This window comes from Podarcis melisellensis (genome assembly GCF_964234715.1).
Source record: "Podarcis melisellensis genome assembly, chromosome: 2".
NCBI classification, from domain to species: domain Eukaryota; kingdom Metazoa; phylum Chordata; class Lepidosauria; order Squamata; family Lacertidae; genus Podarcis; species Podarcis melisellensis.
The window spans coordinates 42,514,478-42,534,086 of NC_138529.1; the positions used below are offsets into that span (position 1 = coordinate 42,514,478).

Consider the following 19,609-nt stretch of genomic DNA (forward strand, 5'->3'; position numbering starts at 1 on the left):
TATACTCAGATGTGTGTCAGGGACCCTTCTTGTGTCATAGTCTAGTTAATAGTGCATCTTGGTTTACTGTTTCTGTTTAGTTATCTTCATTGGTGTTTCTAGGAAGACCAAGCACTTGCCAGTTGTACAATGGACTATGGCAAGGACTTACCTGTAGCCTCCATATGCTGAGGGATATAGACAGGTGTAGGCATCCAATATGGTGACTTAATTCTTTCAAGACACACTTCAGCCTCTCTCATGACACATTAGATGCTCCAGCATGCAGTTTAGGAATCACTGATGGCAAAATGTGAATATATTCACTTGAGAAGAGAGCTGAGGGAGGAACTTACTTATTTGGCATATTTATAGGCCTCCCTTTAATAAAGTTGTCATGGTTGTTCACAGCCAGAAAAGCTCAATCAGTAGAGTATGGATCAAAACCTACAAACTTGAGCTACTGGTTTTGAACAGACTAAAATTTTCATGATCAACCAACAGCCCAAGTTTTTATGCTTACTATAGCTGTTTGACCCATATTTTGAGATACAGAGCTGAAATTTAACATGGAATTAATAATTTTTTGTACCACTGAAGGATTTCCCCCTGTAATTGTATTGTATTGCTACTTGCTAACTTGGCACACAGGACAAAATATTAGAAAGTGTGTTGATAACATGTATAAGTTTGTCATAAGCAACATAGAATGTATATTACAATGATAGTGACATTGAAAAGATTTAGAATATTTTAAAATCAGATTTCTAATCGTTTGGCAGTAGATTATTCTAGCTGTATAGTCTGTCTCTGTGAATAAGGCACTTACCTGTGTGGCCAAGGTGAAATTGCCAGGGCAAGAGTGAAATGAACAACAAATCTAAATCATAATTTTTTTCTGACAAGCCAATGGCTTAATATGTTGATCAGAGTACCTCTGATAGTCATTCTATGGTTGGAGCAAATCTCCAATTATAACAACTGAGACTTAAGCATGCACAGCTCAAAGTTTTGGTGCAGACACAGGGCTCTTACCTGTGGAGGTAGGTAGACTCTGCCCCATTCAGTGTAGTGCCTGGGATGTCTCTGTCCCTACATTTGCCTCTACTGCATGCATTTGCCTGCTGCTGGAGCAGAATCCAGAAGTAGCTATGTCACTGAGAATGGGAGAAGATTTCCCTTTAAAGTCAGTTAGAGGAGGAAAAATGTGAAGCTCATCTGTTCCTCACTGCTTTTAAAGTTGAATTACCTCTGGAGCATGGGAGCTATTTCAACACTGTCTGGACCTGCAGTGCCATGATAATGTGCACAAACAAACATCATGTGAGTGGATGCTTATTTATTAATTTTGATGGTTTATGTCCCACCTTTCAATCAAACAATTTTCAAGGCAACTTACAAGCAGGAGGTAACAATACAACCCCCACCCCCAATTCACACATACAATCTAGCAGCTGCTGGATGGGACCAGAGCTTGCTTTTCATCAGCTCTCTAGTCTCAGGGCAACTGGCAATTGAAGTTGAGTGTTCTTTCTAGAAGCAAGGGGGAGGGAGGAAGCAAATTCCGGCAGCTGCTCATTCTCTGGCTGATGAATGGGGCCAGACTGGTCTCCCTTTTGCCTTACTTCCTGTGAGGCAGGGGGTGCAGGTTCCCAGTGGCCCTGCTGTCCTGGCCAGAGACAGAATGGGATTCTCTTCTGTTTTCTGGTCCTTGCATTACATGATCTCTGCCGAGATTGAAATTGGAATGTGGTTGTTTCTTATCCTGGTGGTGTGGGAAGTAATTACCGTATTTTTCGCTCTATAACACACACCTGACCATAACACGCACATAGTTTTTAGAGGAGGAAAACAAGGGGAAAAAATCTGAATGAAACAGTGGATGTATCATTTTTGTGCTTCATGCTGTGGCCACAGACATGTGATTTGATGGTGAGTTTGGGGTAGCCCAATGCAAAAATCCAGAGAATCCATGTGGATCTGTGCTGTGTAACCACGTTTTTGCACCATTGTGGCCCCAGGCAACAGTGGGTGCATGATTTTTTTGGTGCAGGCTGTAGCCATGGACATGCTATGTGATCTGATGGTGAATTTGGGGTGACCCAATGCAAAGATCCTGAGGATCCATGTGGATCCGTGCTTTGTAACCACGTTTTAAGTGGGGACGGAAGGAAAAACACAGAAGGGACAAGGAGCACGAGAGGGGTGTGTGGAGAAGCAGCTGGCTAACAATGCAGGAGAGGGGTTTAACGGGAGGGAGGAAAGGAAGGCAAAAGTCCCCCCCAAGCCAGCCCCCCCTCTCCCTCCCTCCCTCCCTCCCTCCCTCCCACCTGCATGTTTTCCGGCTGCCTGCGAGTCCCTAGAATGCTGGATGCAGCAGCACTGGAGCATGGAGAGGAGGAGGTGGTGGCTGTCGGTTGCCCTCCTAGCAGACGGAACCTGAGCCGGGTGGGCTGGAGCCTGCACACAGTGTGACTAGGAAGGAATTAGAAGGAATTTTTGCCTGATTTTTGTCCCTGCACTCGGGCCAGTCAGCTCCAGGGACCACACATTTGCTCAATAACACGCACAGACATTTCCCCTTTTTAGGAGAAAAAATGTGAGTGTTATAGAGAGAAAAATACGGTATATTATCCCATGCACCCACGTGGTTCTTGTATCTACATAGTACTGGGGTTTTCTGAATCCAGGATGTAGACAAGCAGTTCCAATAGTGTAATGCTAATATTTGAATTGTTCTTTAATATCCAATAAAGAACAAAGAGCAGATTCAGTTTTGAGCCACTTTTCAAATCAGCTCACCTGGTGTAAGATGTCGGGGGGGATGGGAAGGGATGTTTTAGCTCCTACAACTAGTTGTGGGTTTAACGTGAGTGTAATGCTTTCTGGTTCCACTTTCCATTGTGGTTTTGTGGCTTGGATGTAGCTTCTTTCAATCCTGAGTCTAGAAGCTGGAAGTGGAGATTACACTGTGTATGTTACCATAGGTTAGTAGGTTATGTGTGTGTAATTAGTTAGGGGAGGTTTCTGATAACCCTTCCATGTATTCAGAGACTATGTGAGGAGGATTGTGGGGCTGCATGAGCTAATCCTGGCTCTATTGCAGTATCTAGCAGCCCTGTACCCCCCACTTTACTATGTGAAAAGAGGCTTGCTGTGCATACTGAAATATTATTATTATTATTATTATTATTATTATTATTATTATTATTACGGTAGTTATTTATTAGCTACCCATCTGACTGGGTTACCCAACACTCTGGGAGGCTTCCAACAAAATATGAAACCAAAGTAAAACATCAGTCGTGTGCATCAAGGTCCTCCACATAAGTTGGGATCTTGATGCACAGATATTGGTATATTTGTAGAGCCCCTTCTCCTGTGTGCTAATTGCAGGTGAGTGGGCCTTCCTGCTATGTAATTGGCAAGAGGCAATTCCTGCTCATGTGGTTCTGCAAACTCCTTCACTTTGACCACATGGGGAGAGTCATTGAACTAACCCCCCACCCAATTGAACAACCATTTCTGATCTAGGCTTTCTAAATATTTATTCAATGTACTTCTGTTTAGTTCATATTCTGTCTTTCTGAAATATTGTATGCTTACTTTTCACACATGTGCGTGAGGGAGATAGTGTTCATGAATGCCTAATAATGTACCCCATTAACCTTAAGAATGTTTACAAAATATTTCACAAGAGTGACAAGAGTCATGGTCCTTCCCTAATTAAGAAGCATTTCTTCAGTAAGAATAGATGCTACCTTCTTATATGGTATAATGGAACTAGAACCAAGGTCTGTATCCTTTCTACTTTGTCGGATGATCCATAGCTATCTAACAGAGAAAATCTTAATTTACCAGATCGTAGAGGTCGAGGAGGTTTTGTATTCATTTAAAAAGGACAAGACATATACTTGGTTTCTCTAGTGGAATGAGACAAGGGTAGTGTAGGTGAGAGATTAAAATGAGAAACAAAAGTTCCAATATGCTTTATGGAGAATCCAGATGCACCTCCAGGATTTTTGTTTTACACACTAGCCTCAAAGTTAAGTGTAATGTGAGTCTTTCAGTATGCTTTATGCAGAATAAAAAGTTTTTATTGAAGGTGACTTTTCTGTTTTGTTCTGGGTAGTCCACAAAGGCAACAAAAAGCTATTATGTACTTGATGTTTTTTGCCGTACTCTCAAGCTTCTGATATAAAACTCCTGAATTCTACACTGCACTTTGATTCACATTTCAGGCTATCACATCTCATTTTGCATGTGGGTATCCTTTTAGAGAATGAAATTTGAGAATGACTTATGTGGCCATGTCTTCATAATTGCAGGCTTTTTGGAAGAAGATGTTAATAGTAGTTTCTTGTAGAATATGTGTGACTTCTGGTTTGTGCTGTTGGGTGCTTATATGCCAGATGTAAATGAACATGATGAAAATGGAGTGTTTGAAAGTTGCCTTGCTGAAATTAACTCTTTTAAAGCAGATCATGTTAATCCATTTTAACTTAATAATGACAATTTAAGACACCTTTTAAAATTATTAGCATGCGGCAAGTAGAATTTTGAGAAGTTGCTACATTGGTATAGACTTCTCATACTTATAATTCTTGTAACAATGCTCTTGTGTAAAAACACTTTTCAGTGATAATGTGATCATAGCAACTCTATAAAGTTGTATGTACCACTTTTAAGAAAGGGGCTGTAGTTTAGAGAGATTTGCTTCCCAGTCTCTCTTAGTGAACCCATGACTAAAATGAGGGGGAACGTAAAATGATGACTGAGACATGGATTCTTGATGGTGAGGATCAGTTCTTGTTTATTCAGGCTCTTACTTGCAAAAACAGAGTGGAAATTGGGATTTCTTATACATTTACAATTAATATTCACAATAAATGGTGGCTTGAACTGGTTTTGAAGAGTATAAAAGTCCAAGAGAATATATTTGGAAGTACATCTAGGTTTTTAATGTGAATGATGCCATCATTGGTAGGTTATAAAATTGATTTCATTGTGACAGAAGTCCTACCAAGTAATCCTTATGGCACAGTTTTTCAACCATTTTGGTCCATGGCTCCCTTGACCAACTACATTCTTTGTGCGATACCCCTGTGGGGCTCAGGAGCACAGTTATGTCATCCCTTGCCTGCCGAGCCGGCAGCTCCCTTGTGGAGGGCTCCCTCAGCCTCCTCTCTTCTCCCCATGGGAGTCCTCTGGGCATCTGCAGCTGCTGCCCCTGGTCTCTGAGCTGCCTCCCCTGCCCCAAAGAGAAGTGCCTCCTCTCACTGCCCCACAGGGGCCTGGGAAGCACACCCTGGTCAGCTCCAGACACACCATTCACCTGGGAGCTTGTAGCCAAGGCTGCTGCAACAAACAACTGTGCAGACCTTGTGAGGCAGAGATGTGAGAAAGCATCATATGAAGGGAGGGAAAGAGGGACAGAGGCCAGTATTGCCCATGGCACCCCTGAACATCATTCAAGGCACCCCAGGGTGCCATGGCACACTGATTGAAAACCACTGTCTTATGCCTCAGTCTGCAAGAAGCAACACCAGAGAGCTTTTCATTGTATGTATATGATTCGATGTTATGAGCAGGTGTACTTTGTTTGCTGTTCATATTGATTATAACATTATGTATATCAGTAAGCCAGTTAATTAACCTCCATGTGTTACCATGAACCAAAGCAAGGAGTTCATATCCTATCTCAGATCTTGTTCCCTTTCAGGGCATGTAGTGGTGGTCCAACAGAATGAAAGAATAAATAAGGTGAAGGTTCAGAGAGTGGCGGTTTTCCTTTGATAAGCTAGAGTACGGGTGGGGAACCTAAGGCCCTACAGAGGTTGTTGGACTCCAGTTCCCATCATCCCTGACAATTGGCAGTGCTGTCTGGGCCTCCTGGGAGTTGGAAGTCTATTAACTTCTGGAGGACCCCAGGTCCTTCATCCCTGAGGTAGAGGCTGTTAGCAGAAGATACTGTTTTTATCAGTTGTCTTTTAATGTCATTAGCTTTCAGCAGCAGGAGCAATCATTTCTGCTTCTACTTCTTCGGGATCAACTAAACACCTTTTTTTACCTTTTATTTTTTCTTAGAGAATGGGCATATTTTATAACAAAAAAAGAAATTACGTGCATCAGTTGGGGTGGAAGTCTTTTAGAAAGCAATTTTCAAGGGGAAATGAAGAGAAGTTATTAGCATTTGAGCACTTGGGTAAAAACTAGAACCTTTTGATAACTTAAAGTAGAAAATATTTCATGAGTTGCAGGGGCATAAGGTTTTGAATAAGGTGAGATGTTGCTTATGAGAGGTCTGTTTAACATAAATAGAATCAAGGAGCATAATTTATGTTATCGTCTTTAGATTATCCTAGTCACCTCTTATGGTTTAAAATGCTGTTAGTAAACATCATTTTGAGAGTATAGCAAGATCATGGCCTTTAAAGTAAGTCTTTATACTGTGATCAGACCTTGGAACATCACAGATAAAAGGTTTCCTAGGCATCTAGGAATATGAAATATTTGAACGGCATTGGTGCCAAAAAGAAGTGGAGTTTGATGCACATAATATAGTCAGCCAGGTGCAATCTTGGAACATAGACATTTGATGCTGACTTTGAAAAATTAGAGCTTTGCCCCTGGGTACTTGTACGTACATTTCATGTGTATCTATGATTGTGAAGCACTGGGCTAGATTGTTGATGAAGCCATAGTGAATGGGTTTTGCTTTCTGGAAGGAAGGAAGGCCATTGACCAGAACACTGCTGTGCAAGGGAATTGTTGGCTAACAGAACAAGAACCATAGCCGTTTTTCATGTTAGAAGCGCTAGGGATGTGAAACCTGTGGAATTGATTCCTTACTGTTTGACGCATCACATTTTCACCTTGTCTGTCCCCTTTGTTGGTTTCTTGCCACCTCCACTCTTTATCCTGAAATTGATTTGAATATGAGTTATTTTCATTTTGATGATTTGATTGTTTCTGTTGTGATTTATCGTGTTTTTTTCTTCCTTTTCCCAATCCAGTTATTGTGATCACTCTAAGCCCTGCTCCCGCTCCATCCCAACGTGCAGGTACCAGAACTTTTTATCATCGCAGCTTGGATTTCTTGCATCATTTATTTAATGCTTCCTTCAACTGCATAGAATTGCCACTTGTCTGCTTCTCTTCCAAGTGTGTGTCTGACCCTGCTTCCTTCCCCACTTTCGTATTCTCCTTTACTATTGATCTTGCCTTACTTGCCAAGACTGGCTAGGCAAAGCGGTATGTAAGGCCATGCATGAAAACATGTTTTGATTGTCCACAGCTGCAGTAGTTGCTTAGCACCTTCCTTTCCTGATGATGTCAAAGCACTTTCTGAAGACAGGTAACCATTAAATTTTCACTCTGATATTTTCCACCTTCTATCTTCCACCTTCCACTTTAATGTGCCAGAGCCCTCAAGTGGCAAATGACAGAAATTCATATTGCCATACATTTCCTTAGATTTTCCTGAGTGGAAAGGCAATGTCGAAATGTCAACCTGCATACAGCAAAATTAAGTAGGCTCTGCTTTTTGTGATGTGCAATTGCCTCTGAGGTAGAACCCAGTAGCAGACTGTCAGTGCTGTTGCACACTAGTTTGCTTTAGGGCAGAAAGTCAGGACTGTCCTTTTAGTCAAGGGCAGCTGCTGTAGGGATTTTAAGATGGGAACAGAGTAGCCTTCCTTAGAGTTGAGCAGGGCTCAGATTTCTATGAAGCTCCTAGTAGTGTCTGCTGCATCCCACAACGGTGCCAGACTATGTTTCTGATATAATCTCAGGAGGGCATATATTTATCTGTATTTGTTACCTTTGTATGCCTCTTTCCCCCAAAAGAATTTTGATTACTATTAACAGGTTTTCCATGCAGATTCTTGTCTAGGTATCATTTGGTCCCAAATATGCTAAGCTTTAGAGATGGACCTAAATGAGCTATTTCAGACAATTCACTGGGGCTTTTATTGCACATGTTTTGGAGATGTGTGCCATAAATATATAATTGCTAGCTAAATAAGCTGTAATTGGATAATATAAGGTCAGGTGAGAGAGAGCTTTATTTTATTGTTTTAAGAACATCCATTAAACAGTTAATAAAATTCAGTGAAGCACAGATCTAATGCCATAGCCTACATGATATGGGGTGGGAGTCTACAGCAGAAATAAAGCTAGTTCCTCATTTTTTAGTTGCTGCTGTTGCATGGTGCTGGAATCTTCCCTGCCTCATACAGAGAGCTGTCCTTGATCTTCTGGATGTTAAAATTAAGCTCTGGAAGTTAAAAGGGTGCTGCACTGTTAATATTGCTGTAGCAATATCTCTTACTAAGATTAATGAATTAATTAGGCTCTGGGCATATTGGTGCTTATAGAATCATAGGATCAAAAACTGTAGAGTTGGAAAGGACCCTGAGGGTTATCTCATCCAACCCCTTGCAATGCAGGAATCTCAACCAAAGCATCCATGGCAGATTGGACGAGTCCATGGTAGTACATGAAGAGGGTTGCACTGTAAATGTTAAAGTCACAGCCTTGGCATAGCTTATCATGCCAAGTGTTTTCGTTAGTTTATGCAAATGGGTTTCTTCACCTTCTACCCTGAGCTACTTTAGCTGTGCATTGTGAAATAGCTACTGCATTGTTTTTCTACCCTAGAGGCAGCAGTCTTTGAGTATAGAAAGTACAGAGACCAGTCTGCCATTTTGTCTAGTGGGTGCTTGCCTTACAGTGCTTTGAAGCCTTTCAGGATGGGAATGTGTTTCATTAGATTACCTTCCAATGCTTTCCAGTCTTGCCTACCACTAGCTCTTACCTGTGCTTTTGTGCTATGCCACTTGTTCTTTGCAGCTGCCATCCAGCAGAATTTCTTACCCTTCCATTTTCAAGTAGTTATTATTCTAACACTTTCTTCTGAAAGCAGCAAATTGGTAGTTTGTATGATTATTAGGTTTAAGCATGTGTTACTCTTGACTTGCCAGTTCATGGCAGCCATCTGAAGTGCACATGGTACAGGCAACTCATTGTTGACCAAGGTTAACTATGCAACCAGAGCAGCTTGCGAGCAAGGTGGGTTAGTTTCACTTGAGTCTGCACTCCTGATCAGGTACTGCCACAAAATCCCATCTCAGCTCCAACTTTTTGGCTTCATTTTTTTCAATTAGTTATTGGAAAACTTAATTTTAGTTAATTTCTCTTACATTTGAGTGAATGGGAAGATTCCAGCTTTAACTTTGAATTGTTTTTTTTTTCTATTGTGGCTGTATAGAAAGTTTAAAATATGACCACTGTGCCTTTTATTGCCTAGAAGTCTAATGGCAAAGAACAATCTCACGAACATTATTTTGTAAGCTGTCTATTGAATTGGCAGATGGCGAAACTTAGGTGACACTTGCAAATATATTGGATTGGCAACTACCTGTATAAAATACATTAGCTGTGTCTCAAAAAAACATGTTGCTACCTGAAATTCTACATGTGAGAGACCACTGGGACTTTAAAAGTAGACATGCCTGGGATTTTTCTGTAAATGGTGCACTTCCATGTCTTCTTTCTGGGTAAATGTAGTCAAAGAGGAACATGGCAGCTTGCTGCTTGAATTCCAAAGGAATTCATGGATCATATTGCTGGATAGTGAGTGAGACATTTTGCAATTTAAATGGTGCAATGCTACTTTTCCTCTCTGGTACACTTCTCCAATGATTAATGGACTGTTAGTTTTAAGATGGATATTCAGAATCTTTATTCTTTTCATTAAGGTAGAAGTGAAAAGGCATATAAGCTATATGCATTTTGGGATGCAGGCAACAATATAGGCTTGAGTTATTCCACTAAGTACTGCTGTACAACCACTTTCTAAGCCAGGGTTGGAGGATCTTGTTGGATTCTAATGAGCCCCAACCAGCATGGCCAGTGGTGAGGGATGGTGGGTGTTGTGGTCCAGGAACATCTGGAGAGCCACAAGTTCTGCATTCTGTTCTGTGGGACAGCAGTCTGCATTTAATAATAATAATAATAATAATAATAATAATAATAATAATTTTATTATTTATACTCCACCCATCTGGCTGAGTTTCCCAACCATTTCACTTGGAATAGGTAGTAGAATGCTTGGTGTTAAAAATGACCAGGTTTTGGAGGATGGGGAGATTAGGAAGATAGAATGCAGCTGCTAGAATTAAAATAAAACCATTTTTGTGCTTCGTTATGGAAGGAAAGTTTCCAGACCACAAAGACGGAGGCCCACATTTCTCAGCTTGCAGTTTCTGCAACCTGAAACTGCTCTTATCCCTCTACAGATGATTCTGTGTCATGCTCTAGTTAGCTTTTTCATTCAAATGCTGTCTTGGCCTTTGCCCGCTTAGCTTGTCTTCTCAATCACAAGAGGCCTGAGTTATGAAAGGCCTATAGATTGTTGTCTTGGGGGGGAAAGATAGAGAAGCACTTGCAGTCCAGCAGCGGAACGGCAGGTTGGAGGTAGACATTATTAAAATGGCCCTTCTAGGCAATATTGTTTTTAAAGTCTCCTTGTGTGAAAAGAATCTTTGCCTCCCATTCTTATGGAAGTCCTGCCTACTGTCCACATCACAACCATTGGAGAATAAACAATTTCAAATATCCCCAAATGAAAAAAAAATCCATACAAATTGAGCAATGATGACAAATTATGCCACTTGACTTTATTTGCATACATTATTTCACAGGGATGAACTCTAGATTGTATTTTTTAAAGAAAATTAAGCACAGAATTCAAGATTACTTGCTGATATAGAGACCAGCTTGGCCTTATATAGCAAAAAATCACTCCTTCGCAGAAATGTAACAGACCAATGATTCTTCACTGTATTTGTGACTCCGGAATGCTACCACATGCTACCACATGAAGGTCTTTTTAGTCACTAGAAGTAAAAAAACAACAACCTTGAGATAACATGCTTTCTTCCTTTTGTCACTTCCGTTGCCAGGCCTATTTTTCTTTGTAATTTTTTTTTTTAAATACACATTCAAATAGAAAGCTAAAAGGAAGTGTTAAGTCTAGTCTTCATTCTCATTCCCTGTGTGGGTGGTTGGCGTTCCTTGAACCTCACTCATAACCATATCTGTAATTTGCCTGGCACAGCATTAATTCAGTATATGCCAGGAAGAAACAGGATCTAAGTGATTGAATTTTATCCATTTACTTAGAACCATTGAAATTGGTCACCTTAAGTTGGTAAAATCCATTAATTTCAGTGATATGACTAACATTGGATATAAATCACTGTCTCTAAAGTACCTTCCATAAAAAGGCAGCCTATCTCCATGGCCCATGAAGAATGTATGTTCAGAAGAATGCCAGTTTGTCTGGATAGCTGAAATACATTTGTATGTGCCTTCATTTCATCATCTCTTGAGAGAAAGTGATCTTAGAAGTGACTACATGATTTGTGAGCCTTGAACTTCCAGGGTGGTGAAAGTATTTGGTTTAACTTCAGATTTTGAACAAGTGCTAAACCTATGAATATTGACTGGGTTTTTAAAATTAAAGGCATGGGGACTGACACAGAGCATAATTAAATATAACCAAATATTTTTGGAAATATGAAGATTTCACAGTTATCTTTCTAATACTTCTGAAGGTCAGATATATTTCCCCCACCTAACCCAGCAGGATTGTGGCTTTAGAAATTTGACTTCCATTAGTTTCAATTTTTGATGGAAATCTCTTCGCTAAAATGCAGGACTTTTTATTTATTATTGCATAGATAGACATATTTCACTGAGAACATATCAGTAATACTGATTTTGTAACTCATTCTCTAGAAGCATCAGGGACTTAATTTCCTAGTTTATGGCAATTTAATTTTAACCCTTTATCACATGTGTGGTTATTTCATGCATTCTTAATCAGAATATTAAATCACATTAAATCCACTGCTTCCTGGTTTAAAGTAACTAGTGGCTCACAAGCAGAGACAAAATGGAGCTATTTGAACTGGCTTTAGGGGAATGCCTTAAAGCTGCAATGTGGGAAGTTTAAGCAAAAGAAAGCATTATTATGCCATGAAACTCCAGGTGCCTTTCCTGAGCAGTCAGGTATATAAGCTCTATCAGCAGTCTCAGTTTAGAGGTGATTTGCAAGAATAATAATTCCCATGACTAAAAATAATAAGTTGAGAATTTGCCCTTAACACAAGAGATCTATTTTTCAAATACATCTGGTGCAAGTTTCTATCACATTTAATATGATTGGTACATTGAGCCTGGTTTCAACTCTGGTTAAAATGCTGGTTTAAAGAAAAGCCTTGTATGGGCATGCCAGCAGCTGGAACTAGGTTGTCCTTTTAGCTTGGCTATCACCATTACAGTAATTTAAGCTGATTTATGAAGCTTGCAAAATGTGCAAGTCTGCTCTGCCCGCACTTCTGCCTCCCTGTTCCTAGCCATTGTCGTTAAAAGTAGAGTTCATGTTGAATTCTGTCAGTGCTGGTCTGAAATGGCCATGTAGGGTTATGCCCCATAGCTGGCAAACCACATCATCTGAAGTATCTGGTGAATACTCCAATGTCAGCAGCCTAACTAGTGTTTCTCTTTTCCTCCGCTTCCATTCTGTGTGCAGTACCTGCTTATGCCCATCAACTGAACCTTCCTGCTTTGCTCTGCTTCTGTTTTGGCTCTCTTCCATGTCCTGTTCTTCCCACTACAACCGTTTTCTTCCCCTTTAATGTAACCTTTTCCAGTGCTGTACTGGATTGATTGACCATTTCTGCAGCATGATTTTCTCCTTTGCTGTGGTTCTCCTTTTGGCAGACAGAGGCTGACAGGTTTGCATGATCAAGCTGTAGTGTAGCATGCAGGCTTCTTTGATTGAGAGCTTGAGCGGGGAGCGTGTTATGAGAATGGATTTCTCCTTTACAGACTATTACTATATTTGGATGCAAGGGGGAGGTGTGCAGTACAGTAGGGTGTGATGGGGAGAATAGCAGCTAGATTTGCCATACAGTATTTTCACAAGCATTAACGTTTCTGGGTTTCTGAATTGGTATATTGATATCTAGGATCATACCCTTTATCCTGTTCGGTGCAGCATGATTGATAATCCTCTACTTTCTTCATGCCCATCAGCTTCCAGGCAGAACTCTCTGCTGCTCTCCAGAGGGCCCCATCCAATAGGACCATGCTAGTCTGGGCAGTTCAGTTGAAACTTTGGTTCATATGCTCACCTTTCAAACTGCACATCAAAGAAAGCACATGCTTAACCCAAGAAGATTTTCTGTTTGCAGAAGCATCCTGACTGTCCTTGTGTTGGAGGGTACCTTAGCTCCATTAAAGATGGCGAAACCAGAGGGAAGCTGGTGTCCTTTCATGATAGCTGCTTCTCTTTCTCTTTACTTCAACAAACGTGATTCTGCTACTGGTTCTGAAAACTCTTTCTTATGTTATATAGAAGGGTATAAGAAGAAGTTCAAGACTTCAGTAATGTGGAACCTGCAGATCTCAGAGATAAACAAATCCCAAATTACAGTTGAATTGGGGGGGGGGGAGTGGAAGCTGCCACTTCTGTCTGCCTTATGACATATGAACAAGTCCCCAGATTAATATATGCCACTCCTCTTGCTTCAGTCAGGAGAGGCATATCACATAGTTCAGACCCACTACCAGGGGCCAAGCAAGCACAGTTGCATTGTGGTAGATATGGCACATATGATTCAGATATAAGTCAGCCTGGTACAAAAACTCGTATCAGCCTAGATAATTGTGTGTGTGTCAAGGCAGCTGAAATGCAGTTTTTTGGCAAACCATATTCCCAAATAGAATTACTCACTGCCAAACTGGTTTAGTCCCATGAGACTGACAGTATAAGAACCATTATGTTCCTAAGGAGGCAGGAGAAAACAGCAATGAATTCTGTAGAGCAGCGGTACCCAACATGTTGCCCTCCATATGTTGCTGGACTTGAATTCCCATCATATCTGACCATTAGCCAAGCCAGCTGGGCTGGTGGGAGTTTGAGTCAAACAGCATTTGGAGAGCACTGTGTTTGCTACCGCTGCTGTAGAGGCTTCTGGAACACATTTTTAAATGGCAAAACTGCTACTTCTTTGCCAATAAACTTTGCAGTGTTTGTCCATCACAATACTCTTATTAAGGTATTATTTTCACTTTATAGGTTTCACTCCCTCCAGGGTTAAATTATACTGCTTCATTGGTCACTGGCTTGCTTTTGTTAATAGAGATTCTTAAGCAACTTTAATCGACTGCTTGCAGTTGGGATAGGCACAATCCTATCAGTGCTTGACAAATCAAAGTGTTCCCAATAGTAGGAAGCCCCAAACCACTTCTATAAGAGCATGCAATAGAGAGCCATTGGAGAGGTAAGACTGAATGTTTTATAAGAGATTTTTTAAAAAACCAAGTGAAGCCAGAAGAAAACTTTTGAGATTGTAGCTCAGTTCACTTGTAAATGTCTGCTCAGTGTGGGACTTGGTGAAATGATGATTTTCTATCCAGAAAAATCTTTGAAAATTATCATTTGCTTATAACTGCAGTCATTTTTGTTGTAGACATAATCCTGACTCACCTTTTTGGTATTTTGGCCCCTGGATCCCTTGCTCTTTCAGAACCCTAAGGTACTCATAAAAATGTTGTAGTAAAAGAAACAGATACAAAATGTAATTCTAAATCAAAAAATTGTCCCTGATTCTTTAACTTATAAACAGAATATTGCCTAAAACTATCTACAGAAATGGTGTACATGTTTACATGGCAGTCAAAAGTGTTTGACAGATTTGAACTGCGGAGGCTTAAAATACTATAGTGATAAGCACCTATGTCCAACCCAGAGTCCATTTATTTGAGAAGGCCTGTTCTGAGCATGACTAATGTTGAATATCAGCATATGTTCCAAGAAAACTTTGAAATGACATGGATCCTACCAGATGGGTTTTTAACGAGCTTAAGACCAATCTCTGTTCATTTTTGTAGTGTTGATTTTCAAAATGGATGGGCTGTCGTCTCAATGCGGAATTCTGTTAACTTCACTAATTGCTGTAGCACTTTGCTTTTGTAGTCACTTGCAAAGTAATATAACCTTTCTTTAACCTATGCACACTGGTGTGGGAAGAAAAGCCAAACTATAAAAAGAAGGAAAAAGCCAGTTAAAGGAATAAACTCATAATGAGTTTTTTTATTCTTTACATTGTTTCTGAAGAAACTCTTCCATAGCTTTCCCAAGGCAAACCAAAGATATGTTATGGTGCTGAAAAAGGTTTTTTTGAAATGCTATGTGTGGCTCCTTTAAATCTAAAGCCTATGCCATTGAAAACTTTATGAAAAATTGTTGCCAAACCTGAGCTTTAATACAACATAGCTGTTCCATGAGCAAGACTGCAGTGTTTCTGAAAACTATGGGAGACCAGGAAAGAATATCACATTAAATAATGGTTTCGTAAATTAATGTAATTCAATAGGGTTTGAGACTTCATCAGAGTTGAATCACCCATTTTTGCAGCAATAACATTTCTACCTCTTTTAAATAGTTTTTATCCCCTAAAATAAGCAAATGGGTTAATGCCTTTCATACCTGCCAGGTGGAGACAACCTGGAGAACAGATGTTTCTATGATGACACTTACATTTCTATCATTGATCTGCCAGACTTGATCTGCTATTTGTGAAAACTAGGCCTCAGCTAGTTAGCTGCTTCTAAGACTTAGCTAGTTAGGACCCACCTATATACCCCAGTCCTTTGATGGAAATTGAAGCACCATTAGATTATTTTGCTCCTTTGCCCACAGAACCAATCCTACCAACACATCCTCCAAAGTTCTCATTAGAAATTTGTTTTACTGTCGCAACAGAAAACCTTAATAAAACCCATACTATTTCCTCTATGTTGTATTTATTGCATACATTGTAATTAATGCTTTAATCTGTGCCTTTCTGGTAATTGAATAAGTTTAGAGAAATTCAAGGTAGCGCTGAGCTCTATCGGTGCAAGCAGTTCTGCTTGTTTGATGAAACAACCTCTACACTCCCCCTGTGTCATTCTGGGGAGTCTCTAGAACATCTCACCCCACCCCATCCCAGCCACTGGGTGGGCATTGGGGGAAACTCGGTTGTGTGGTGGAAGCATTTGCATGGACTTCTGCTAGTGAGATCATTTAGCTGAACCTGGCCCCTTGTGCTTTTTGTCAACCTGGACTGCAGAAATTTTCATCCATTTCCTGTATTTTCTTTCTTTGTTTTCAGGTTATACTAACTAGAAGCTCCTTTTCAGGGAATTTAAAAATCCTTCACTGGCCATTTTAGAACTCTCTTGTCCTTAGCAATAAAAATGATTATGCCTTTAAAATATATACATATTTCAGAAGTAGTCAGCTCTCCTTAATTCATTTTCTAGCTGAGGAAGCTTCCTTTTGGGAGTTGAATTCAGATGACCTGTACTCCATTGGTTTGCTCCTGTTCTCTGCCCCAAGGGATTATGTACAAGCATTTTGTGGTCACTTGCAAGAGAAGCAAGCATCACCTTTAGTAGTTTCCATGAACTGGTACTAATTGAGATGAACCACAATTTTAAAACCCCTTACTCTTCAATTGGGGGGTCTGTCTCCAAGATGTTGTCATCCTATAAATCTTTGTAGCGTGGACCACACTGCACATTACAATGAAACATATCAAGAATAAGCTCATCTGAGTGTTAAGACATCCCTTGTTACAATCTCACTTCATGACCTCTTTGGGCTAGCCTCAGTATCCCTTTCTCCACCTGTTATACTGATCTACCTTACATAACAGTTGTAAGGATTATAGATGCAATATAAAGGGAGCTCTTTTAGCAGAAGACGTACATTTTGTTATCTTAATAGAGCTTCATTGTTTATATTTTAAAAAGTATTCCTATTTTATGCAGTTTCAGTCTTGAGGCCAGGAGAGTCCATGGGGACTTCTTACTTGCTTTCTTCAAACAGCAGCTCCTCTCTTTCCTCATGCCATACGAGACATTATTTTTGAAGCTGAGAAGAATTTCAAGAGCAGCTTGTGACTTTTGTGAGAATTAGTTGTTCAAAGAAAACCAGTCAAAACATTTTACTGCCTCACTATGAACTATTATACCTCTTTAGATCCCAGGACAGAATCCTAGCTAGCATGTTGCATTGCACGTTGATCTGTTATTCATGGCTGATACAGCTGCTCTCGAAGTGGAAGTTGGGGGCTGCCCAAGCATTGAGAGTGGGTTCACTTGTTAAGTATTTTGTATAGAACCTGGCACAATTCTTCTGAACCATAATTCCTGCCTGAAATCATCACTTCTGCCCAAGTATCAGGAAACTGATACTTGAGAATCCACTTTAGTACCGGCAACCTATCATAACTAACACCTTAATATTTGCAACCTTGGAGGGGATAGAAGTGTTTCAGAAATTAAAATTAAAAAATAACGCTGTTACTGAGTTCCGTTGAGCAACCTTGTCATTGTTAGTGGCAAGATTGCAATATGGAAGCCAGTATTTCTACTTTAGCCAAGGGCTATTGTTGAGGTTGATGAAGGAAGTTGTGTGTGGCTGAGCTTTTTATTTTTCAAATGAGCAAGCAAATCCACTGGGGCCGGGGTGGGGAACTTGCGTCCTGCTAGACGTTGTTGAATTCCCACCTCCCGCCAGCATGGCCAAGGATGATGCAGGTTGGATTCCGGCTTCTGGAGGGTCACAGCTTCCCCACTCCAGCACTACGACTTATTCACTTGTTGATTTAAGGGACACGCCTATTCCCATTTTTAGAAATAAGCCATATCACCAAGAATATGAGTTGCAGCTTTGCTTGATCTCATGAGCTTAGCCTCTGAGCTAAGTGGAGGTGAGTTGGGATGTCTGTGTAGAATTGTTGTACTCTGGCTGTGTGCCTTGCTGTGTCTTCCTATTTTTGGATTAAAACCTATGTAGACACAGGAAACCAGGCAAAATATGAAAGGTTATGGGAAGAATTGCAGTATCAAATAATTGTACACATTGAGCTGGAAAGATTAGATGTAACCATTCAGCTACTAACAGATGTTTCTAAAACCTGTGCAGCATGACTTCTGCTTGCCTGTGCTATTCCCAGGATACAGCAGTTTCTTGATCTAGGTGCCCTGAAGAATCCCCTCTTTTAGATTTGTTCAAAAATGGATAGTTGCCCTTAGAAAGCTCTCTTCAGGCTTAGCAGAGACCTCTGTCTAAATATGCTTGTGCTAAGACCAAGCAGGAAGAAAGTTCTTGGTGCTATCTCACATCACACTCACTGCACAAGCCCCTGGGCAAAGAAACTAGGCTTTATCTTTAGTTCCAGAAGCAGGTTCTTTCTAAAAAATGGATTTAATTTTAAACCACACATACTCTCCCTCCTGGTCCTAGGCCCAGATTAAGCCTGCAAACAACGTGCCAGTATAATATCCACACAGTCATTGATCTGCCTACCAGGCGGGTCACTGGTGCCTACCAATGTAACATGAATATGCCAGTTTTTGGCTTATTCCCAGTCAACAGATGCCTACTGTTTTAATATATGCATAGGCACCAACAATCCAGTTTAACTTGCTGCACGGATCCTCATATGAGTGAAGCCTGGCCACCCTCTCAGGAAAACGGGAAGACCTATTTATTGTGCCCAGACAGAGCTATCCCCAGGATGGTACAGTTACAAGCTGTGGCTTCCACACAGATTTGAGAAGATGGGATTTTAGAACACCTTGGGAGTACAGTAGGGCTAAGCTGACACCTCAGAAGTCAAGGTAACAACTGACTTTTTCTTGGAACCACAGGCTGGTTTTCTAGCACCCCTGCCTTCAAGACAAGAAACATTGTGGGCTTGGGCTGCGAAGGAACCTAGCTTGAACCAGGAGCCCATGCATTGAAGCCTCCCTGCCTGACTTTTCCTCTCCTCTCCTCTCAGCATTGCAGCTTCCCTTAGCCAACGATGGAAGTAGCCGCTCCACCTCTTTGGACAGCTCGCCCCAGCATCATCACACTCATCCGTCACGCCCCCGAAACTTTCTGGGCCTGCCTCCTCAGCCCCCCTTCCACATGAACAAGAGCATGGAGAGGTAAGCAGAACTGGAGCAAAAGAGGCAGGTTCTGGTGTGCTGTGCTCATCTTCACTGCTGTATTGAGACAGGAGGGACCAACTTGTTTTGAGAAAGGGAAGCAGTTTGGAGCAAAGGTTTTGTGTTGTGCTTGCCATTTGATCAGACAGGTCTGCGCACAATACATGAAGCGTTTGCTGTCCTTGTGCCTGTACAGCCGTGGATAATAGCATGTTGGGGAACTGAATGTTCTCTAGGCACTTTAATCTTGTTGCTTATTGCTATTGCCACAGTCTTAACAGCTGCTAAACTGTTCTTTTGATGTAAGAGGCAGAGCTTTTGAAAAGGGCTCCTGTCTCAAACCATCTTTGTTAGGTAGATATGGAACTTTCATAACCCCTAGTTGCCTTGAGTTGCATTATTTTTTTTTTGTAATATCAGTAGCAGCCCATGCAAAGTTTAAACTCTCCTGTTTGTGAATTAACGGGCTAAGTTTGTCTGCTAAATGAGTGATTTATAGCATGCACACAAAAATATACAGTAATGGCTCTGGGAGTTAGTAGAGGACCTGCTGCTTTTTTGGGTTTCA

General features: G+C 40.8%; 1 protein-coding gene across 4 annotated transcripts in view; it reads left to right on the forward strand.

The window, feature by feature from the left end:
- The window catches only part of MAP2K7 (mitogen-activated protein kinase kinase 7), a 35,697-nt gene that overhangs the window by 1,308 nt on the left and 14,780 nt on the right, over positions 1-19,609 (forward strand). For 2 of the 4 annotated variants that reach the window (XR_014165088.1, XM_081898404.1), the window contains exons 2-3: positions 6,996-7,043; positions 18,891-19,041. Coding sequence is in view for 3 of the 4 variants with exons in the window: in XM_081898404.1 (XP_081754530.1) it covers positions 6,996-7,043; positions 18,891-19,041 (199 nt within the window). In the remaining variant the exon portion in view is untranslated. Of the gene's footprint in view, positions 1-6,995; positions 7,044-17,740; positions 17,817-18,890; positions 19,042-19,609 lie in introns of those variants that run through there. The other 2 variants (XM_081898406.1, XM_081898405.1) reach the window with 2 other exon arrangements.